General features: G+C 44.6%; 1 protein-coding gene across 4 annotated transcripts; it reads right to left on the bottom strand.

Annotated features, from left to right (window-relative positions):
• Nucleotides 1-195: 195 nt before the first annotated feature.
• LOC117770788 (atrial natriuretic peptide receptor 1-like) lies at nt 196-22,501 on the bottom strand. Of its 4 annotated transcripts, none has more exons than XM_034600510.1 (23): nt 22,348-22,501; nt 16,562-17,318; nt 12,205-12,395; nt 11,992-12,105; nt 11,524-11,674; nt 8,093-8,187; nt 7,773-7,908; nt 7,598-7,682; nt 7,221-7,341; nt 6,779-6,853; nt 6,596-6,673; nt 5,895-5,999; nt 4,498-4,569; nt 3,815-3,974; nt 3,142-3,297; nt 2,686-2,854; nt 2,085-2,231; nt 1,812-1,935; nt 1,610-1,678; nt 1,235-1,409; nt 1,043-1,141; nt 661-842; nt 196-626 (listed from the first exon to the last, which is right to left on the bottom strand). In XM_034600510.1, the coding sequence occupies exons 2-22, from the start codon at nt 17,283-17,285 to the stop codon at nt 700-702; spliced, it is 3,189 nt and encodes a 1,062-aa protein (XP_034456401.1). In that variant the 5' UTR covers nt 17,286-17,318; nt 22,348-22,501; the 3' UTR covers nt 196-626; nt 661-699. The 4 variants fall into 4 exon arrangements, with proteins under 4 accessions (XP_034456401.1, XP_034456402.1, XP_034456403.1 ...); XM_034600511.1 differs by having other exon boundaries at nt 196-572; nt 709-842; XM_034600512.1 differs by having other exon boundaries at nt 196-555; nt 709-842.
• Between the last annotated feature and the right edge of the window lie 1,880 nt (nt 22,502-24,381).

Raw genomic sequence — 24,381 nt, 5'->3', positions numbered from 1 at the left:
GCTTAAAATACTACAACATTAAAATCAAAGACAACCAGTGAAATATCTTCTGTCAAATGTGACGCGGTCGTGACTTTATGGTTAAAAACACTAAAGTTTCCTGTCCAGTGATTTGAAATGAGAGTAGAACACAACCTGCATGTTTCAATCCAAGTGTCTCTGATGAAACTTCATAGTTTGAAACGACAGAACAAACACAGATGATTGGATCTCTGAAGATTATCATGAACCACTTTATCGTAAATTATGACTTTTTATATCCTCCATGTTTTCTGGAATTTTTTTAAACAATAATCAGCAGAACATAAAAAAGAGCTGATTTGGAACTTTTATCCCGGAGTTTACAGTTTCAACAAAAATGACACAAACATAATACAGTTCATTTTGTATTTACACAACATTTGATTTATTAACACGGAACATTCTTCTGTCTGTTTGTTTCAATGACATCAGAGGTAACTGTCCAATCGGAGAGGAGGAGGGAGGGGCCAACACCAGCTAGTTGTTTCTATCCACATCTCCTCCGTCTGTCAGTATCGTCCTCTGTCAGTTGCCGTCCTCTGTCAGTTGCCGTCCTCTGTCAGTTGTCGTCCTCTGTCAGTTGTCAGCCTCTGTCAGTTTTCGTCCTCTGTCAGATGTTGTCCTCTGCCGGTTGCCATCCTCTGTCAGTTGTCTTCCTCTGTCAGTTGTCTTCCTGTGTCAGTTGTCTTCCTCTCCCAGCAGCCAGTACGTCCTCATTGGACCTTTCCCCTTCACCTGGATTTCTCCTCTGAGCTCTAATGTGAAGCAGCTGAATTCCTGCAGAACCTGACGAGTCGCTTCTGACACATGAATCTTCAGAGCTGCAGACAACAGACATCATGTCAGTGAACCTGGTTGTACTTGTGCATATGTCTTTGTGAGGAACATTCTCAGCCTACAACCTACTGTTTGAGGGTTAAGACTTAGCATTATGGTTAGGTATTTAGTTTGGATGGCTAGGGTTGTGTGTGTGTGTGTGTGTGTGTGTGTGTGTGTGTGTGTGTGTGTGTGTGTGTTTTACCCTCTCCGTTGGACTCCATGCGTGACGTTGTGTTGACCGTGTCTCCAAACAGACAGTACCTGGGCATCTTCAGCCCGACCACACCGGCACAAACTGGACCTGAATTCACACAACAACAAAAATCATGTAGTGTATTTAATAAATCCCATGACACACACACACTCACTCGCACTCGCACACACACACACACACCGCTGTGTATGCCGATGCGGAGCAGCAGCTGCTGATTCGCTCGATGTCGGGTCCTGAAGCTCTTCACAGCGTCCAGAAGGGCGAGAGACATCCGGGCCACCTCCCGAGCGTGGAATTTACCGTTCCTCACCGGCAGACCAGACACCACCATGTAGGCATCGCCAATAGTCTCCACCTGGGGGCAGTGTTCACAAATGTTTTGGATTTGCTTCTCACTCAGATTTTAATGTCCCAATGACGTAGATCGAACACCAGCAGCCAACATGTAGCTCAGATTTTAACCAGGAAGAACCTGAGAGCGGAGGTTCCTTACGTGACAAAGGCTAACATGCTAACATAGCTTAGCACAGACTGAAGCGGTGAAAGTGGTTCTACCTTGTAAACATCGAAGTTGTCGATGATGGCGTCAAAGCAGGTGTAGAGGTCATTCAAAAAAGTGACCACCTGCAGGTAGAAAAACAACATTTAAACCTCCTGCTGCAGATTCACAGAGTTCGAACGTTTCGTTACTAGATGGAGTCTTCTGAGTTCTGCTGAGTTCTGCTGAGTTCTGCTGAGCTCTATGGGTTCTACTGACCTGCAGCGGCGTGCTCTCAGCAGACAGCGCGGTGAAGCCGACAATGTCGCTGAAGTAAATGGTCACAGAGTCGAAAGCTTCAGCCTGAACCGTCTCACCTCGTTTCAGCTGCTCAGCGACTGAACTGTCATAAACAGACAAAACTGACATCATCAGAACAATCATGTAGTATCTGATACTGTAGTATAGTTATTGTAGTGATATCTGATGCAGCATTACTGCAGTATATGTACTGTGGTAGTATTTGATGCAGTATTACTGCAGTATAGTTACTGTGGTAGTATCTGGTAGAGCAGTGCTTCAGCCTTGCGTTTCTCCTCGTGGTACGCCTGCGTTCTCTCCTCCACCAGCTCCTCCAGGTTGTTGGCGTACTGCTCCATCCGAGACAGAAGGTTGTCCAGGATGTTGGAACCATAACCTCTACAGACAAGACAGGTGTGTTTGAATATACAACAAACACAGACACACACACAGACACACACACACACAGACACACACAGACACACACACACACACACACACACAGACACACACACATCTGTTGCCGCCGGCAACAGATGGCCTCAGTTAGATCAAGACAGGAGCAGTTTGTGTGTGTGTGTGTGTGTGTGTGTGTTTTCTGGTCTAACACATAAAGAGGCTACAGAGTTTGTTGTTTTCACATATAAAACAGTCACTTTATTAGGGACACCTGAGGGGGAGGGGAGTGGTTTTTCTTCTCCTCTCTGAAGAGGAGAGTTTCATCTCTCAGCTGAATGAAGCAGAGCAGGGAGGATGTTTCAAACTGGTTCTCTTGTATCTGACACACACACACAGACACACACACACACACACACACACACACACACACACACACAGTATCTGACACACACACCTGTGTTGTTTCCCCAGCAGGATCTTGATGGTGCTGAAGTCCGGCCGCTCGCTCAGCTCTTCGCTCCAGCAGCGGTGCATCAGGACTCCGAGCTCCTCGCTGTGACTGTGGAAGCAGAGGGAGGGACGCAGGGGGGGGGCACCACCCCGAATCACCGCCTGGATGATCTCTGGGGGGGGGGGGGACAGTCATACATCTGTAATGTATAATAATAATAATAATTCATATATATATATATATATACATACATGGAGTATTTTAGGATACAGTATTTAGTAAGTAGTAGTCGGAGCTGCTGCTGATCAGTTTACTCTGAATAATATGAACCAGCCTCTGTTCTTCATCCTCCGCTCTGTTATAAACATAGTGTCCACTGGAGGGTGCTATCTATCTATCCATCGATCTATTCATCTATCCATCAGTTAGTGTTGGACTTGTCTCCTGACGACCTCTGACCTTTAGGATTGAGGGTTTGAGTGTCGAGGTAGAAGACTCCTCTCAACAGAGCCACTTCCTGCAGGATGACCCCAAAGCTGTAGACGTCTCCCTTCTGAGTTCCCCCGGGGAGGGGGCCGTCGGACCTCAGCAGTTCTGGAGCCATCCACAGTTTACCTGCAGGGTACATCTGTTTTACATGTAGTTTACAGGACTGATCACATTCTCTTTACTCCAGTAAAAGTACAGGCTCTGGAATGTCTCAACGTATAAATGTTGCCCTCGTGTCTACTGACTGTATCGGTTCGAATCAGACTGAGACTATTTGAGAGAAGAATATTTCACTTAAACGCCTCTGACTTCAAATCAAATCTAAAACTATCAACTAAAAACAGGTTATGTGTACGATGTGTTGAATGAAGTTTTCCTCATTTATTACGTTTTTAGGAACCGTCACCTCGACCGATGTGAATGTACAGATCAGACAAGATGATAAATATAGATATTGTGTGCTCTTATTTTGAAAGATGATCATTAACACGCTAATACCTGCAGTAAAACTCACCTGTTGTTTTAACATTTTAAACCACACCCACAGTGATGATGTCACACAGGCATAGGTGACTGCTGATTGACAGGTAGTCAAACATAAACAGCGTGTGTGTGTGTGTGTGTGTGTGTGTGTGTGTCATACGTGCGTAATAAGCGTGTGTGTCCTCGGGGCAGCAGCAGGTGCGGAGACTCTGCAGACCGTAGTCCGTGATCTTCAGGACGAAGCGACTGTCGACCACACAGTTGGAAGACTTCAGGTTGCCGTGGGAGACGATGACGCTGTTGTGGAGGAAGGCCATCCCCTTCACATAAAGAAAATCATTAACACTGACTTCACAGCAGCTGAGTTAATGTTGGTCATCAGAATAATGAGGGAACACACACTGAATTCAGTTAGTTGTAATCTGCAACGTTACCACTAGACGTCACTAAATCCTATAGACTGAACATTTAAATACTGGTGGGGAAATCTCCTTTTCTTTCATTTGCCTCAAAGTTGATTATGATGGAGTTCGTACGCTCACGTTCAGCAGCTGGATGAAATAACTTCCTGTCTACAGATGAAAACCATCAGAAGTTTGGACTCTAACCAGACTGTGAATGTGATCTGTGCACGTGTTAGTCATTTGTTACCTAATCTTTCTGAAAGATCATTTTTCGATGGACTGAACATAGAGACCCTTCACTGTTTGATTGACAAGTGATCCCAGAAGGACTTATTGTAGCTTTTAGAACCCCCTGGTGTCCACATGAAACAGTGAAGTCAGTGTCATTGTTTCCATGGAAACAGCTCTGCCCTGCTCTGCCGTGGTGACAGGTCGTTACCTTGACGATGTCAGTGATGAGAGAGTATCTGAACATCCAGTCCAAAGTGATGCTGTCGCTCTCCATCAGGTCCTGGAAGGAAAACACACACACATCGGTCTTTCTACACATGTGAGGAGCGTCACTCACCTCAAGCATTCGCTGGACCTTGACCCAAACATGAACCTGGTTCCACCCTGGACCCTGAAATCAAGTCTGAACCTAGTCATAGTATTAATAATGTGTGAGTAATAATAATGAGTAAATTGTGCCCCCTAGTGACAGAAGCAACAATCCTCAACCAACGACACTAATAAAATGTTGCTATATGTTAATGTTGAGGCACTAGCAATAATATACTGTACACACTGATAGAACGCTGGCAGTTGCACTGCAGGACTTTTTAAAGTGAAACCACGAACGCAGCACTAGGCTCTTCTGTTTTATGATCTAAATGGGGACCTGCAGGTCTTTTATGACATGTCACAGTCACATGTCATGTTTTACTGAGACTCTGGATGGAGCTGTCATTCCTTTTATATTTTATTACCTGAGACAAGGAGGAGGTGGAAAGTTTTCTTTAAATGTATTCACATTAGTTGTGCAGTATTTTTCTTCTCGTGTACTGTAGTATAATCTTTTTTGCCGAGTGTGTTCCTTTTCTTTATCACATGTCCGGAAGATTTCTACCAGATTTTGCTCTGTAAAGTTTTGTTGCCTGAAAGGTTTCAGCGGTTAGTGAAATGTTGTCTCTAGACAATCAAACACTGAGTTAAAATGAGAAAACGCTGTGTGGAGGTTTACAGATGAGACTTTGCTGCTGTGCTTTGGAAAACGTCTTCCTCCACTCAGAGCAAAAAATAACTCAAAGCGCCCGAGCTGCTCTTTGTTGAACTGACCCTGTGAGATCCAGGGGTCATCTGGCAACAACCCAACCCACACCGCCCACATCAACCTACAGCAGGCTGACATGTTGCTAGGTTACAGTAGCAGGAGGTTGCTAAGTTACAGTGCTGACAGATATGTATAACTGGGAGGTGGAGAGAACATCTGTCTGAAGGAATGTTAGAAGACTCCAGCAAAAACACATGGAGCTGACAGACAGCTTCTAGAGTCAATGTGAGGATGGATATAGAGTGCTGTCGCTTGATGAGGTAACGAGAGGATTAATGGTGGGATACAGAAGAGTGTAAATGGCTGATAAGAGGGTATGGCGAGCTGGTATTGGAGTAAAATCATTCAGAGTTAGGAGTTGATGGAGGGGTATACAGATTCATGAAGGGTTGACAGAGGGGTAGTGAGGGGCACAGATGGTTGATAGAGGGATACAGAGGGTTAACAGGTATAGAGGGGTCCAGATGGACTGATAGTCAGGTATACAGGGTTCATGGGGGGTATGGAGTTGGTGGTTGCAGTACTTGTAGACTGCCTCTGGGGCAGTATTCTGTGATGATGCACATGTTCGGTGCGTCAATGCAGGCGCCGATGAAGTGAGTCAGGTGCTCATTCTGGACATCACGCATCTGCAGGAGGAGAGACTGCATGTTCAAAATCATCAAAATCCCAAATTCAAAGCACTTAGCATCAATGTCAGTAGGTTGATCGGCTGGTTAGGCCGTCATGTAGATAAGTCCGTAAGTAAGAAGCTACAACTCCCACCAAGACCATTAGCATCTTACAAAGAAAGCACTGATGCCCCCAACAGTAGGGTTAGCAGGTAGTTCATTAAGAAGTAGGTGTGAAGGTTCATTGGTAGATACGTCCTTCAGTGGCTGAGTAGGTAGATATAACGATGGACCTATGATCCGGTCAGTCGGTAGGTAGGGGGATCAGTACATCAGGTCTTGGGAAGCTAAACACCTAGGTTGGTTGGTTAGTCAGCTGATGGGCCGGTAGTAGGTTGGTAGGCAGGTTGGTCAGTTGGGAGTTAGGTCAGTTGGTAAGATCTGACACTGGCTTCAAATCCAATAAGCAAGGCAGTGATCACTCAATCAAGTACTGATACATACTCAATGGTCAATCTAAGAAGGTTTGATTCTCACAAAGACCATAAACATTCTATCTACAAGGTTACTCAGTGGTCATGGTTACGTAGTCGGTCAGGAGGTGGACTTCTTACGTGTTTCAGCTCAAACAGAACCTTCCTGGTCAGCTCAATACGCTTCTTGTTGATATATTTGATGGCAGCTAGATTTCCCTGCAGAAGACAAAATCAGCAAGATTACCACATTGCTCACTCCACCATGACAACATACTAGTGTGTCAGATGTTTGTCAGCAGGGGGTGTCAGGCAGTGTCACACCTTGTAGTATCCAGTTTTGGTGTAGATCTGGAAGTTTCCCTCCAAGGTCATGAGGGAGCCGTAGTTGGATCCTTTCTTCAGAGAAACAGTCCAGTCAATAGTTAGTGCAAATTATCATCTGTACTGAGAACCCACAGGAATCCCACACGGTTCCTCCAAAACAAAATATTCAGTTTCTATCAACACTTTTTCACTTTAAAGAAACAGCTTAATTAAAGTGAGTTTGATGTTTGAGTGTGAACAAGGAGAAAGTTTCCTCCTTCAGTCCCTGAACGTCAGGTAACTTTGATGAGTGGCTTCAATCTCCTATGAGAAGACCTGACTGATTAAACTGATAAACTTCATCACTTGGACACTGAGCCCAACAGAGTTAATCATCATATGTGGCTGCAGGGGGCGCTGTCGATCAGTAACAGTTTCATAGTGTGTTTTATCTTGTTACCAGAGACATGGTGAGTCGGCTGCAGGCTCTCTTCAGGACTTTATCCAGGTTGCTCATCTGGACATCGTCCCAGGACACTCTCCACAGCTGAGCTGCCAGCTCGCTCTCCAGCTTCAACTTCCTGTTCAAACAACAGGAAGACAGGTGTGTGCGAGTTGAACAGTGAGACACACACAACGTCTGCTTCAGACTGAATGTCAGGACTTCACTGATCTTATTAGTTTGTTATGTTACCTGTCCTTTTGTTTGTGAGCAGGATTACGCAAAAACAACTGATCAGATTTCCAGTAAAATGTTGAAGTTTGTCTTGTTTCATTAACTGAGGACATAAAGGGTCCTCATGATTATAGAAGAACAAACATGAGTGTGTGTTTCACCTGCAGATAAAGATGGTCACCGTAACGATGATGACAAAGATGAAAGACATCACTATGGCAACCATCTGATGCATCGAAACTGTACCTGAAGAGGAGATGGAAGGCGTATCAAAGATTGATGTAGTAGCGGGCTGGTTATGTAAGTGCAGCTCTTTGTGGAGGCGTGTGCTCGTACGTGCGAGGCAGGACGGTTTGTCGTTCTTGAAGCCACAGTCCGGAACATCTGGAGGCGGAGATCCACCTGGCCACTGGAAGCTCCGCCCACTCTGCATGAGCAGCTGTTTTATACTGCTGTTGTACACACACACCACCTAAACACACACACACACACACACACACACACAGGAAAGTGGTTTAACTTTTTGTCTGGTCGTGGTGACATCACACACACACACACACACACACACACACACACACACACACACACACACACACACACACACACACACACACACACACACACACACACTTAAAGGTGTGGTCAGGTACTTTTACCTGAAACTCTCCAGAGTCGACGTCCGTCATGTCCCAGACGGCAAAGTCCATCTCTCTGTCCCCAAACTCGTCCATCTCCACCACACCGATCACTCCTACAGACACACACACGTCGTCATCTTCACTAAACATATTCAATTAGTGAGAGAAAACTTTACTGTGACTGCGTTGTTTGTGTTTCCTCAAATTAAAACGAGCCAATTAAAAGTCTCAAGTAACTGCCGGGGGCGTGGCCAACACAAACAAAGAAAAAGATAAGTGTGTGTGTGTAGATGTAGAATTCTGCCTCTCTCTCTTTTCATCTCTCCTCCTCCTGCCCCCCCCCCCCCCCCCCCCCCGATGCAGAGTGATTAATGGCTCTGTCTGTGTTCCAGTGTCTGTGTCCTGTTGGGGAAAAGCAGCAGAGGCGAATAGAGACTCGTTTATCAGTGACATCAACACACTCAGTGCATTTCTCTGTCACTGAGCCGGCAGCACAGTCACACAAACACCAACCGTCACTTCCCATTCACTTTCATTCTGTGCACATTTCATCACAATATGAAAATGATAAAGTAAGGAGAGGCTGCAGGAGACCAGCACTGAGCCTGGTCTGTCCACGTCCAGCAAGAGATGACTCGGGTGATCATCGTGACCGTGCTGCTGCTCCGTGTTCCTGGTAAACTGTTGCACATGAGGGCAACACGCATGCACGTGCACCCCCGCTACCGCTATTACACTGAATTCATTCTATGGGAAACGCTGTAGAGACACTGACCGAGCTTAGCTAGCTTAGCTAGCTTAGCATCACAACTGACCCACAGCTCATCCTTAGACTGAATTTACTGTGACTCTGTCCAGTATGATGTAATCCTGCTGATGGACGTGGTGAAACAGAACCTCCCTCTCGGAGGTAATAAACTCAGACAGTATCATATGTGATGGGGGCGGGGCGGGGGGGTCAAGAGGTTAAACTGGGGAAACAATCAACTTATTGGAAAAGTCATTGATTAGAAGCTGAGTCAATCAGAAGATCAATACAAGGTTTTAAACAACAGCGACGAGGGGAAACAGTTTAATTTCATTTAACTTGAATTCAGTTGAGTTTTTCTTATGTCAGGTTTGCTGACACATCGCTGCACTTTGGCCTTTGACCTTGCTGATGTCAGCATGGTGACATTCGTTTCCTGCAGTAGGAACAAAGTAAGAATCTGGTTTCATGCAGCTCCCTCTGGAGGCTGGGGGTGGGCTGCTCGTAAAAACAGACTGTCAGCTTTAAGTAAACGACGAGGCTCCGCTGAGAGCCATCAGGGTCAGAGGTCCCGACGAGCTCACTGATCAATAAACACTGAAAAACACACGTTTCCTCCGCCACGTCCTGAAGAAGGATCCAGATTTATTTTACTGCAAAACTAACAACAAACTAGTTTTATTCTCACACACATGAAACATTTGGCTAAAAACCAGTAGGTTTAAAATGTGCAATATGTTGATCACTGTCATACAGACATCTAACTTAGCTTAGCATAACAACTGTGTAAATGGGAGACATCTGGAAACATGAAGAAACAGCTGACTTAGCTAATGCAGGATACAGATGGGAACATCTAACTGAACTTAGCACAACTGTATAAAGGGGAAATAGTTTAGCATTATATATATATATATATATATATATATGAATAATAAACACAAAGGATGAACATTTTCTGGTGAAATGTTTTAAGATGATTTGAATATGTATAGTTTATGTCGTCTCTTTGCAGAACGTGAATATAAAATATCAAAGTGCCGTTGGTGTCGTGTCAATGTGTCGTGCTGTAAATCTCGGCTGTGTCTGATCTCATTAGTCGGTCGTCTCCAGCTGAGGTCAGCAGTCAGCCTGTCACTTCCTGTGATGGATGTTTGTTTTCCACACCTGGAGCTTCTAACCCCCCCCCCCCCCTTCAGGCACAACCAGAGAGAAATCGGACTCTAACTAAAACAGAGCAGGACCTGAGAGACAGACCTGATTTAAATGAAGACCATGAGACACCTTCAGTCTGTTGACTCCCAACTGTCCTCTTGTCATATCATATCTTATTCTGTCTTGTTTTATGCTGTTAGTCTTTGGTTGTCTGATTCTGTCCAGTAATGTAATTTTTATTTGAAAGTAGAGAAGTGACAAGAGCAGCTGGGCCTTCACACAACAACCCCAGGACCAACGTGCCAGACTACCAAGACCATCAGGACATCCTGTCTCGTCTTGTCCCTCCTGTCCAGTTTCCTTATGTCCTGTTTGTCTCATCCCGTCTGGTATTTGTGGTTCTGCTTCTCAGTCTGTGTTTGTGGACGCTCAGTGATCTGTCTCTAACAGTTTTACCGCCTCAGTCTGTTGTGTATAAAATGTCTCATCTGTTTGTCTTCAAAATGTTTCACCATCTCAAACAACAGAAAAGTTATTTTCTTAAAAACCAAATGACTGATTTCATGTTTAAAACAACACGTGTCTGAGGGATGGAGACGTTTTTCCAGTCGATAAACTTTAGGTCAGATAAACTGCTCCGCTGATGAATCCCAGGCTGTTATTCTTTCTTTCTGGCTTTGAAAGTCGGTGGTGAAACCGTCAGACTGACTCGACGCAAACCTGAGTGGACAAACTTCAGCTGCTCTTCAGGTCAGAAGTGATTGTTGGAGACAAGACGTTTCTATGTAGCAAAAATAGAAAACACGTTTCCTAAAAGACGGTGGGAAATGATGAGCAAGGGGACATGAAGTTTGTTGATGAGAGAGAAACCAGTTTATCGCTCAGCTCCACCAATCAACCACTCGTCGGTAACTAATGGACCCTGACCAACTATCCAATCAGGGATCTCCGTGCTCTGTGAGGTCACCATGAGAAAGAGAGGCAGGCATTTCCTTTCACACACACACACACCTGTCAGTATGTCAGCGGGGAGATAGCGTGTTAGCGTAGCGCTGCAATGTAAATGTGTACCAGCTGGAAGTGACACTGGGAACATGGAGACCGGACTTCTGACACCAAAACCACCAACCAGGACAGGAAAACCACAGGGAGCGCTCTGATTGGATGATCAGACATGACATCGTCAAGACAAGGACTGTATCCGTTCAGTTACCATGGTGATTTGACCCGATAACAAGTGAACGAGCTCCACAGATCTGAAACCATGAAGTTACCTGAACAACCACAAATCCTGCTTCAGAGTTCAGGCCTCTGCTCTCTCTCCTCTCTCTTGAGATCATGTGCATTATGATTTGTTGCTATACAAATAGACTCAGTGTTTTTTATTGCACTGTGAGATATTTATGTTCTGTGGTTTTTGTATTATTTTGAATCCTGACTTTTCTCATCCAGCTCTGTGATTTGATTGGCCGACAGCTGAGCTCAAGGTTCCCATGCGTCTCTGAAAAGCTTCCAGAACAGTCTCATGAGAAACATCTGTCCTCACCTGGGAATGTTCTGTTCCACATCCTCCTGGTCACCAAGTCCTGTTCCGGTCTCAGGACAACCCCCGGTCCTCTGTGCTCGCTCAGAGTCTCATTCAGAGCGTGAGCGTAGAGCATCACTCCGTCGTGGAAGCCTCCAGCGATCAGGTTGTACTGAAACAGAACCACGTTAGACTCATATTGACGTTCAGTGGGATTGAAACATGTTATGATTTGAAGGCATGTATCAGAAAAACTTTATATGATCTTCTGTTCATTTTTAAATGTCAATCAAACATCAGGATACGCTTCGTTAATGTCTTGTTTTTTCCCTCTCACATGCAAACAATGAACCGAAGAACCAGGAACCATCAGATGATTGAGATTATTCTGCTTTAAAAAAACGAGCTCTGCTTCATGTAAAACACTCAAGTCTCTGATCTCCTGTTAGCGCTAACGTTGCTAACGACAGCGTCACAGTGTGTACGTACCAGAGAGTCTTCGATGGTGAAGTTGAATAATTTCTTTGCGTCGGCCTTCAGAGTTTCAACAAACTGACGATATTCTGGATTCTGAGGCTCCAGGTACGTCAACACCTTCACACTCTGACAACAACAACAACAACAACAACAACACAACAACAGGCAGAAAATAAATTACAACAAACAACAACATCACACTTGTTTAAAAGAACGTTCTCTCACCCTGAAGGCGAGTTGGGCGCTGAAGTCGTCCTGGTCCCCTCTGTACCAGGGTCTGACTGGGCCTCGCCCCCCCAAACCCTCAGCAAACAGATCAATAAAGAAGAAGACATATTCCTTCAAATCCACCCCCTCCTTCCAGAACTGCACCATCAGACTCCTCAAGATGTCCCAGGAGCAGCACAGGTACACCACTGAAGAAGACGGACGACAGGAGTTCAAATGACACTTTATTTAACTCAACTTGATTTTTTTCCTCCTTTATCTTTCTTGTCTTTATATTTTCTTGTGTTTTTCCACCATCAACATAATAAAGAAACAATGGGCCCCAGACATGTGACACCAACAGCCACCTACACCAGTCTGTGGTTGTGTTGTCTCTTTGTGGTTGTTTTGTCTCTTTGTGGTTGTTTTGTGTATCTTTAAGTTTGTTTTGTCTCTTTGTGGTTGTTTTGTGTCTCTTTGTGGTTGTTTTGTCTCTTTGAGGTTGTTTTGTGTCTCTTTGTGGTTGTTTTGTCTCTTTGTGGTTGTTTTGCCTCTTTGTGGTTGTTTTGTGTCTCTTTGTGGTTGTTTTGCCTCTTTGTGGTTGTTTTGTGTCTCTTTGTGGTTGTTTTGTCTCTTTGAGGTTGCTTTGTGTATCTTTAAGTTTGTTTTGTCTCTTTGTGGTTGTTTTGTGTCTCTTTGTGGTTGTTTTGCCTCTTTGTGGTTGTTTTGTGTCTCTTTGTGGTTGTTTTGCCTCTTTGTGGTTGTTTTGTGTCTCTTTGAGGTTGTTTTGTGTCTCTTTGTGGTTGTTTTGTCTCTTTGTGGTTGTTTTGTGTCCCTTTGAGGTCGTTTTGTGTCTCTTTGTGGTTGTTTTGTCTCTTTGTGGTTGTTTTGCCTCTTTGTGGTTGTTTTGTGTCTCTTTGTGGTTGTTTTGCCTCTTTGTGGTTGTTTTGTGTCTCTTTGTGGTTGTTTTGTCTCTTTGAGGTTGTTTTGTGTATCTTTAAGTTTGTTTTGTCTCTTTGTGGTTGTTTTGTGTCTCTTTGTGGTTGTTTTGCCTCTTTGTGGTTGTTTTGTGTCTCTTTGAGGTTGTTTTGTGTATCTTTAAGTTTGTTTTGTCTCTTTGTGGTTGTTTTGTGTCTCTTTGTGGTTGTTTTGCCTCTTTGTGGTTGTTTTGTGTCTCTTTGAGGTTTGTGTCTCTTTGGTGTTGTCTCTTTGTGGTGTTTGTGTCTTGTGGTTGTTTGCCTCTTTGTGGTTGTTTTGTGTCTCTTTGTGGTTGTTTTGCCTCTTTGTGGTTGTTTTGTGTCTCTTTGTGGTTGTTTTGTCTCTTTGAGGTTGTTTTGTGTATCTTTAAGTTTGTTTTGTCTCTTTGTGGTTGTTTTGTGTCTCTTTGTGGTTGTTTTGTGTATCTTTGAGGTTGTTTTGTGTATCTTTAAGTTTGTTTTGTCTCTTTGTGGTTGTTTTGTGTCTCTTTGTGGTTGTTTTGCCTCTTTGTGGTTGTTTTGTGTCTCTTTGTGGTTGTTTTGTGTCTCTTTGAGGTTGTTTTGTGTCTCTTTGTGGTTGTTTTGTCTCTTTGTGGTTGTTTTGCCTCTTTGAGGTTGTTTTGTCTCTTTGTGGTTGTTTTGTGTCTCTTTGTGGTTGTTTTGTGTATCTTTGAGGTTGTTTTGTGTATCTTTGAGGTTGTTTTGTGTATCTTTAAGTTTGTTTTGCCTCTTTGTGGTTGTTTTGTGTCTCTTTGAGGTTGTTTTGTGTCTCTTTGTGGTTGTTTTGTCTCTTTGTGGTTGTTTTGCCTCTTTGTGGTTGTTTTGTGTCTCTTTGTGGTTGTTTTGTGTCTCTTTGAGGTTGTTTTGTGTCTCTTTGAGGTTGTTTTGTGTCTCTTTGTGGTTGTTTTGTGTCCCTTTGAGGTTGTTTTGTGTCTCTTTGTGTTTGTTTGATTGTCTTTGTTAACATGTTCAGTCAGATCCATGAACACATTGGACCAAAAAGCAGGTCGGAGTGAACCAACACACGCTTCAGATTCAGTGTCTGGTTTCCTCCTCTGAGGTTTACTGTCCCTGACTGATGACCTCACTGCTTGGCTCATAGGTAACCATGGTGATTATCACTACCTCCACCCCCTCCTCTAACGAGAACGGTCTGGCAGGAAACACTCGTTAACGCTCATATCAGCTACAGATCACTGGTGGTGTGATCTCCACTCAAAACAGACGGAGTTGGACATGTGATGTGTTCACACAGGTGATTATTGATAATTATAACAACTTTCACCACAATTACTCACACTCACAAATTATTGTCCTTTCTTTTTTAGGTTAGTTCACTTTTTAGATCATTATTAAAGGCAACGATTTTCCAGTTGTTGTCTTGGCTTTTGATTTGTCGTATAGGAATAACTTCGTATCTGAGAATAAAAACTCAACCTTGGAAACAGACATTAAATAAATATTTTATGTTATTATATTTATATTATATATAATTATAAATCTGTTCTCCCAAAACATTCAGCATCACCTCAGCAAAGAGCAGAAACACATAAACCATCCTCCCTGCTCCGCCAGACACCCGCCCCCCCCAGGTGTCCCTAATAAAGTGACTGTTTCACATGCGAAAACAACAAACTCATGTTTTCTCTGTAGCTTCTCACACACACACACACACACACACACACACACACACACACACACACAGTAACCATAAAGTGTTGCCAGCGGCTACAGATGGCCTCAGATCATGAGCAGTTAGTGTGTGTGTGTGTGTGTGTGTGTGTGTGTGTGTGTGTGTGTGTGTGTGTGTGTGTGTGTGTGTGCGTGTGTGTGCCTGTGCCTGTGTGTGTGTGTGCCTGTGTGTGTGTGTGTGTGTGTGTGTGTGTGTGTGTGTGTGTGTGTGCCTGTGCCTGTGTGTGTGTGTGCCTGTGCGTGTGTGCCTGTGTGTGCGTGTGTGTGTGTGTGTGTGTGTGTGTGTGTGTGTGTGCCTGTGCGTGTGTGTGTGTTTGTGTATATTTGTTGTGAAGTCGATCAACATGAAACTCTCCTGGTTCAAGTATCAACACAAAAGGGTCTTTGATGGAAAAAAAAGTTTCCATGTTGAGTCCACAGTTCCCATGGAGCATTTCACTAACAATCAGCCAATCACAGACCTTGAGCTTCTATGCCGAGAGCTGCCAGTGGCTGATGGAAGCTCCCAGGAACAGATCTGCACTTATTTTGCTGAATCAAACCAAACTCAAAACCAAATGGTTCCTGTTTATACTGGCACGTGCACGCCCAGTGTACATGAGTAGGAATGGAGATTAAAACTGAATTAAAACTCTCTGACGGCACTGACATGTCACAAGTGTTCCTGATCAGTGAGTGAATGTAAATGTGATGTAAAAGACCATAAATACACCACCACACTTACATCGTTAGAGCCGCGGTTACATTCATAACTTCCATCTTTGTTCATCGTTACAATGCCCTCTGGGTTAGTTAATGGTTAGGTCTGCTAGCTTTAACTGTGGTTGTGTTACAGAGTGTTTTTATCAGCTGACATTGAAAACAGCAGCAGACAAATATGTCTCAGTGTGTATTTACCCTGGTTTCTATCAGAATAACAGGCTTTATAGTAAAGTACATAAACATATATGTGACCAAAAACAAGAAGAAAATATAGGAAGAACTTTGCTGCCCTAAATTCCTTTTCCTGATTATTCACAGGTGTGAATAAAACACACAGACACAGACACACACACAGACACACACACAGACACACACACACACACACACACACACACACACACACACACACACACACACACACACACACACACACACACACACACACACACACGATCTACTCTCTGGCCCTTACTGACTAAATCTATTCCTTAACCTCTAATCCTGAAATAACTCCCGACCTGTATCCGACCTGAGCTCTTTAGAAAATGACCTTACAATGAAGGAATGTGGCTGAGTCCTCACAAAGATAGACAAACAGGAGCCCGAACACACAGACGGAGTCAGTAACTACTGGAGCAAACAAATCGAATAATAATTAACCATCATTTAACGAGGAGAAACGGCAGGAGGAGAAAAACAACATGGAGGAGGAGAGAGGGAAATAAAGACGAGAAGAGCAGTCGTCCTCTAACCAGAAGGTTGGCTGTTCGATTCCCAGGCTTCCCCATCTGCATGCCGAAGTGTCCTTGGGCAAGATGCTGAACCCCGAATGGCCCCTCATAGATGTTGAATGCACTAAATGTTAGTCGCTTTGGATAAGATCGTCAGCTAAATGACATGTAATGTAATTAAACAGTGGAAACAGTGAGTGATATCATTTTTGTCAGGAAGCAAAGAAAGAAGGAAGGAAGGAAGGAAGGAAGGAAGGAAGGAAGATGGCTGACCTCTGCCATGCTCTCTGATCTCCTGCACAAGAGACTTGAAGTTGACGTCAGCCTGGATGACGTGGTCTCGGGTGGTGATGTTGCGGTTGCCTAGCTGCGTGTACAATCCCTCTATTGCGAAGTAGCATTGCCGGTCGTCGTTGGCGTCCTTGTTGTCACTGAAGATGAGCATGGCGTGCTGCCGCCAGCCGAACTTCTCCTGGATCCTGTTGCCAAATTCACCCAGCTTCTTGTGGGTGGGGCCCGTGTTGGTGACCGCTGCGTAGAGATCAAAGCCGATAGCGCGGGCGCCGGCTGTCACCATGGGAACCCCCCAGTGGGTTGTGAAGCGGGCAACAGGCGAGGAGGAATAGTCGCACCCGGGGCCGATAAAGGCCCAGGGATCATGGGACATCTTGAGGTCAACAGCAACCAGTGGTGCCATAGAGTCCGAGCAGAAGCCGTCGCGGTTTTCTGAGCTGCCGTTAACGAGCCGAAGCTTTAGGCCCGGCAGCAGCCAGGGGTCAGAGTTCACCCGCTGCACCGCCTGGTGGAGTGCCGGCGCCACGCGAGGCCATGCCCACGCATAGTCTGTATTAGTGAGAGGCAAGATGGCTGCCAGGATCACCTCCTGAAGATCCCCTGAGGTGTTGTCAGCTGAGAGCGAGGACTCACCTGACGGCGCGAGGAGGAGGAGGAGGAGGAGGAGGAGGAGGAAAGAGGGAGGCCACAACCCGGACGGCATAATGACGAGGAGCCCAACAACCTGTCAGACGAGCTGCAGGGAGAAACAGACCACAGTCTAGAATTATGAATAAAACCTTTCCACAGTTTCATGAACCTTTTCTTAATAAAGTCTGAATGTAAAAAGAAACACGGCTCCCGTTCAGCCGCTGCTGGGACTTCTGGGAGATTGGCCCACGTGTTCATGTGAACTGCTGTCGTGTATTAGCGCCATTTACGAATCAAATCCTTTATTTTGTTTATCGTTAAAAACGTATAACCCACAGATAAATAAAACATCATAATGAAAATAATATTTTACACACTGGACCTTTAAAGGACACACAAACACACAGTTAACACATACAAACATCAACACTCTATTAAACTAACTGAAGAACAGAATGTAACTGACGTGTTGTTATTGAAAATATGAGGATTCATTTGAGCTCAGTGAACTTGTTCAGTCAAAGTGTTGAAACCTCGATGTGTCGTCAGATTCAAATTCATCTATTAACGCTTCATCGAACGAGCAGCAGAAATGAAACTGAAGCCGTTTTACCTCAGTGTCACAGACAAGATGGAACTCAGATACTGTGATGATCACGTTTGTGTGTACTGTATGTGAGTCTGTCTATATGTGTGTATGTGAGAGTGTGTGTGTGTGTGTGTGTCTGTGTGTGTGTGCGTGTGGTCTGTGTGTGTGTGTGTCTGTGTGAGTGTGTGGTGTGTGTGTGTTTGTGTATGTGTGTGTGTGTGAGTTTGTCTATATGTGTGTATGTGCGTGTGTCTGTGTGAGCGTGTGGTCTGTGTGTGTGTGTGTCTGTGTGAGTGTGTGGTGTGTGTGTGTGTTTGTGTATGTGTGTCTGTGTGTGTGTGTGTGTGTGAGTCTGTCTATATGTGTGTATGTGCGTGTGTCTGTGTGAGCGTGTGGTCTGTGTGTGTGTGTGTGTGAGTGTGTGGTGTGTGTGTGTTTGTGTATGTGTGTCTGTGTGTGTGTCTGTGTGTGTGTGTGTGTGTGAGTCTGTCTATATGTGTGTATGTGCGTGTGTCTGTGTGAGCGTGTGGTCTGTGTGTGTGTCTGTGTGAGTGTGTGGTGTGTGTGTGTATGTGCGTGTGTCTGTGTGAGCGTGTGGTCTGTGTGTGTGAGTCTGTGTGAGTGTGTGGTGTGTGTGTGTTTGTGTATGTGTGTGTGTGTGAGTTTGTCTATATGTGTGTATGTGCGTGTGTCTGTGTGAGCGTGTGGTCTGTGTGTGTGTGTGTCTGTGTGAGTGTGTGGTGTGTGTGTGTGTTTGTGTATGTGTGTCTGTGTGTGTGTGTGTGTGTGAGTCTGTCTATATGTGTGTATGTGCGTGTGTCTGTGTGAGCGTGTGGTCTGTGTGTGTGTGTGTGTGAGTGTGTGGTGTGTGTGTGTTTGTGTATGTGTGTCTGTGTGTGTGTGTGTGTGTGAGTCTGTCTATATGTGTGTATGTGCGTGTGTCTGTGTGAGCGTGTGGTCTGTGTGTGTGTCTGTGTGAGTGTGTGGTGTGTGTGTGTATGTGCGTGTGTCTGTGTGAGCGTGTGGTCTGTGTGTGTGAGTCTGTGTGAGTGTGTGGTGTGTGTGTGTTTGTGTATGTGTATGTGTGTCTGTGTGTGTGTCTGTGTGTGTGTGTGAGTCTGTCTATATGTGTGTATGTGCCTGTGTGAGCGTGTGGTCTGTGTGTGTGTGTGTCTGTGTGAGTGTGTGGTGTGTGTGTGTATGTGCGTGTGTGTGTGTGTGTGTGTGTGTTTGAGTCTGTGTAAGCGTGTGGTGTGTGTGTGTGTGAGTCTGTGTAAGCGTGTGGTGTGTGTGTGTGTGTGTGTGAGTCTGTGTAAGCGTGTGGTGTGTGTGTGTGTGTGTGTGAGTCTGTGTAAGCGTGTGGTGTGTGTGTGTGTGTGTGTGTGCCATTGTTCTCCAGCAGTCTTCAGTCTTATGTAAGTGTTGTTGCGAAACAGCAGCAGAGACGAATGAAGAACACACAAACACACCGAGTGGATCAAACACGTCAGGAACACGTCAGGAACACGTCAGGAACACGACAGGAACACGTCAGGAACACGTCAGGAACACGACAGGAACACGTCAGGAACACGACAGGAACACGACAGGAACACGTCAGGAACACGTCAGGAACACGACAGGAACACGACAGGAACACGTCAGGAACACGACAGGAACACGACAGGAACACGACAGGAACACGTCAGGAACACGTCAGGAACACGACAGGAACACGTCAGGAACACGACAGGAACACGTCAGGAACACGACAGGAACACGTCAGGAACACGTCAGGAACACGTCAGGAACACGACAGGAACACGACAGGAACACGTCAGGAACACGACAGGAACACGACAGGAACACGTCAGGAACACGACAGGAACACGACAGGAACACGTCAGGAACACGTCAGGAACACGACAGGAACACGACAGGAACACGTCAGGAACACGTCAGGAACACGACAGGAACACGTCAGGAACACGTCAGGAACACGACAGGAACACGACAGGAACACGACAGGAACACGTCAGGAACACGACAGGAACACGACAGGAACACGACAGGAACACGTCAGGAACACGTCAGGAACACGACAGGAACACGACAGGAACACGTCAGGAACACGTCAGGAACACGACAGGAACACGACAGGAACACGTCAGGAACACGACAGGAACACGTCAGGAACACGACAGGAACACGTCAGGAACACGACAGGAACACGACAGGAACACGACAGGAACACGACAGGAACACGTCAGGAACACGACAGGAACACGACAGGAACACGTCAGGAACACGACAGGAACACGTCAGGAACACGACAGGAACACGTCAGGAACACGTCAGGAACACGTCAGGAACACGACAGGAACACGACAGGAACACGTCAGGAACACGACAGGAACACGTCAGGAACACGACAGGAACACGACAGGAACACGACAGGTCTCAAAGTTTGGTTCAGTACTGTATAGGGAGAGCCTTCGTTGCTTAGCGACAACGGGGTGAGGTTGTCGGGCCTTCGAAAGTCTAGTTGTGCTGATGTGACGCACTCGGTCTTTAAATGCAAAGAATTGACACAGCTTGTATCTGTATCAGTGGGTTGGGCTGCAGGGGGCGCTCCTGAGGACCCTTTCTGACATTTAGGTGGCATCAGCTATTGTCTTTGGCGTGATCTACTTCTCGACAGCTGACAAGAAGAGACTGGACAGGTGGTTAAACCAAGTGCGGGTATGAAGGAGAACCAGTGCTGCCCCCTGCAGGCCATCAGAGCTGTAACTCCCCTTCAACCACGAGTCATTTAAACTGTGAAATACGTCAATGAATTCTCAACAACTTTGCAATCCTGTTTACAATGTATATATTATTACTATATATATATTATTTCTATTATATATTTCGTCATATTTATACTGCATGTTTACTTCTGGATTACTTTTGTATTGATGCCTCTTATTTACACTTTTCCCTCTGCTGCTGTAACACAACAAAATGTCCCTAATGATAAAGAGTTAACTTATCTTATTTTAATCTATCTTATCGGAGCTGACAACATTAAATATTTATCGACTCATTTAGAAAAAACTTGGTTTCAGAGTTTATTCTGATACAAATATCAGAGATCACCTTTTATCACAAGATTGTTATCTTGTGATAAAAGGAATATATATAAATCCGTCAAACAGGGGCTGCAGTGAACTCTTAGTTTTAAGATTCAGGGGCAAGTATATTTGAATATCACCCGCAAAGCAGTGGAAAGAGACATCATATTTTTCAAATATTGATGCTAGGGGCAGCATATATAATGAAAATAGGATGGGGCCTAGAACGGATCCTTGAGGGACACCAGAGGAGTAATCACCCAGGTGGACAGAGAAACTCCTATCTGTTAAGTATGACTGAAACCACCTAAGTGCTGCACCTCCCTACAGAGTTTTCCAAACGTGACAACAGGACTGAGTGATCGAAGCTGTCGGAAGCAGCCGTCACGTCTAAGTGCACCAGGACAGCAGCGTCTCCTGAATCAACAGTTAAAATCTGATCGTTAAAAACTCTTAAAAGAGCTGTTTCCGTGCTATGACGCCGTTTGAACCAGACCGGAACTTTTCATACCCATTATTGTCGATTAGAACTTTTTGCAGCTGGGTGAGAGATACCTTCTCTAGGACTTTGGACAAGAAAGGCCGTTGAGAAATGGGCCTGAAGTTAGAGAGAACAGAGGAGGCTGCCAACAGCATGTTTGAAGGCAGCTGGGACACAACCAGAGAGAAGACAGGTGTTTATCAGTGACAGAATACAGGAGCTAACAGTGTCAAAGAGAAGATGAGCAGGGATGTTATCTGAGGGGCAATTTGTGGGCCGCAGATGGTGGCACCACCTCGGATAGGGAGGAGATTGATGTGGGCTCAAACGGATCATCCACAGCTGAGCGCATAGGAGGGATGGGGGGGGGGGTGATGGTCAGTGGGCGTAGCTAAAGATGAAAGAACTGACATTTTCTCAACAAAGAATTTAAGAAAAGAATCACAGAGACCAAGTATGATATAAACTTTTCCAGCTTCTCTCAGCTTCCTGACACGTCTGAGAGCGGGTCGAGTCGTTTAACCAAGTTCTGGAAGTGCTTTGGTGCGTTTCATCCTCTCAGGAGCAACAGGTTGAGTTACAACGAGAGAGAAGCTCATCAGCACTGAGAACTTCACTTCCAAGTCATAGAGCAGAGTCTTTAAAACAGCAGAGAAGTGCAGCAGCGTTTGACGGTTGATTATACGGAGGCAGAGCAGGAGCAACACTCTGTATCCTCCTGTACATCAAGAATGTGCCACTTGAATTGATGTTATTTATATAAACACTATGAAATATATATATATATTTATTATATAAACACATCATATACACTTTCTATTAAATAAAAGTTATCTCAGAAATATGTGAGTTTCATTTTCACCTCAGAATATTTCAGGAAATATCAGTTTATCAGTGAATCTGTTGAATATTTAAATGCTTTGATTATTGATCATAACAAAGGTTCCAGGTGAAGTTTGTTTCAGGTCTTTACCTGCTCAGGTCAGTTTGATGCTTCCTGCAGCTTCATGTGTCCAGAAGAAGAAGAGGAGGGAGAAGAAGAAGAAGAAGAAGCAGAAGAAGAAGAAGAAGCAGCAGAAGAAGAAGAAGAAGAAGAGGAGGGAGAAGAAGAAGAAGAAGAAGAAGAAGCAGAACAAGAAGAAGCAGAAGAAGAAGAAGAAGCAGAAGCAGAAGCAGAAGAAGAAGAAGCAGCAGAAGAAGAAGCAGAAGAACAAGAAGAAGCAGAAGAACAAGAAGAAGCAGAAGAAGAAGAAGAGGGAGCAGGTAAAGAATCGGGATCTGTCCGGGTTCACACCGGAGAAGGTCGTGCCCGCAGCTCTCTGTCGGTCCGTAACGTTTCCGGTTGTGTCTCGCGCTGACCGTAGATTGAAGAACGGGTCCGTCCCATTTGTTCCCGGTTGTTCTCGGTTCAGTGTCGGTGTTCCACTCCGGTCTGTCAGTGCACACACCGAGGCGCACCAGCGGGCACGCGCACACGGGCACACACTTTTGGTGGTGAAGTTGGGGGGCGGGGCGGTGGTGTGTGGTTGATGACGAGGCCCAGGGGACGCACGTGTACATGTGTTTGTGCACGCGCATGTAAATTAATCACTTTGAGTTTAATTCATATAACAACTCAGACTAGCTCTATTTATGGCGCCACCTGGTGGAGGCTTCACTTGATAATATGTTTACACACATGGTTATAGTTCCATACACAGATGACTGTATATAAAGACCATCAGTGACTGTATATAAAGAGGATCAGTGACTGTATATAAAGAGGATCAGTGACTGTATATAAAGATGATCAGTGACTGTATATAAAGACCATCAGTGACTGTATATAAAGACCATCAGTGACTGTATATAAAGACCATCAGTGACTGTATATAAAGAGGATCAGTGACTGTATATAAAGACGATCAGTGACTGTATATAAAGATGATCAGTGACTGTATATAAAGACCATCAGTGACTGTATATAAAGACCATCAGTGACTGTATATAAAGACCATCAGTGACTGTATATAAAGATGATCAGTGACTGTATATAAAGATGATCAGTGACTGTATATAAAGACCATCAGTGACTGTATATAAAGATGATCAGTGACTGTATATAAAGACCATCAGTGACTGTATATAAAGATGATCACTGACTGTATATAGAGACGATCAGTGACTGTATATAAAGAGGATCAGTGACTGTATATAAAGATGATCAGTGACTGTATATAAAGAGGATCAGTGACTGTATATAAAGATGATCAGTGACTGTATATAAAGATGATCACTGACTGTATATAAAGATGATCAGTGACTGTATATAAAGACCATCAGTGACTGTATATAAAGATGATCAGTGACTGTATATAAAGACCATCAGTGACTGTATATAAAGATGATCAGTGACTGTATATAAAGAGGATCAGTGACTGTATATAAAGACCATCAGTGACTGTATATAAAGATTATACAGAATGATGACAGCAGAGCTGTGGTCATGAACATGAATCACCGATAAGAGGAAACAAGGAAATACGACTGAATGTTTATTTATTATGAAACAAGACAAGCGTCAGAACTATGACATAAACAATCGTTTATTGATTGAAAGACTTTGTTGAACTGTGAATATTTTTATTCTGATATGAAAAGAACGTTTATCAACATTCTGATGTCACCACTGTTACGTGATGTCAGAATTCGTGTGAGTGTTCATAAAGTAAATGGACAACACACAATGGACCACTGAGTGTGTGTGTGTTTTAACAGGATACACCCGGTTGACCAGGAAATCACTTTGTAACACAAACACTCTTTGTAGCTCTTCCTGGAAATGATCACCACACACACACACACACGCACACACACACACACACAATACACATTCCAACCCCCCCCCCCCCACACACACACACCACCCCTCCCCCCCACACACACTCCACCCCTCTCCCCCCCCCCACACACACACACTCACGTTAATGAAAACCCTCTTGAGTGCTTCTCTTCACTTGAACGCACC

This window comes from Hippoglossus hippoglossus, chromosome 11 (genome assembly GCF_009819705.1).
Source record: "Hippoglossus hippoglossus isolate fHipHip1 chromosome 11, fHipHip1.pri, whole genome shotgun sequence".
Lineage (NCBI taxonomy): Eukaryota > Metazoa > Chordata > Actinopteri > Pleuronectiformes > Pleuronectidae > Hippoglossus > Hippoglossus hippoglossus.
This window is presented reverse-complemented; position numbering and strand designations above follow the sequence as displayed.

What these genes read in the sequence shown, in the direction of transcription:
- LOC117770788 (XM_034600509.1), bottom strand. Translation starts at nt 17,285, where the DNA reads ATGCCGTCCGGGTTGTGGCCTCCCTCTTTCCTCCTCCTCCTCCTCCTC. An exon ending in TCATCACTGACATCGTCAAG is followed by an intron (nt 3,975 to 4,497) that starts GTAACGACCTGT and finishes CTTTATGTGAAG; the next exon opens with GGGATGGCCTTCCTCCACAA. An exon ending in CTGAGAGCACGCCGCTGCAG is followed by an intron (nt 1,679 to 1,811) that starts GTCAGTAGAACC and finishes TTCTACCTGCAG; the next exon opens with GTGGTCACTTTTTTGAATGA.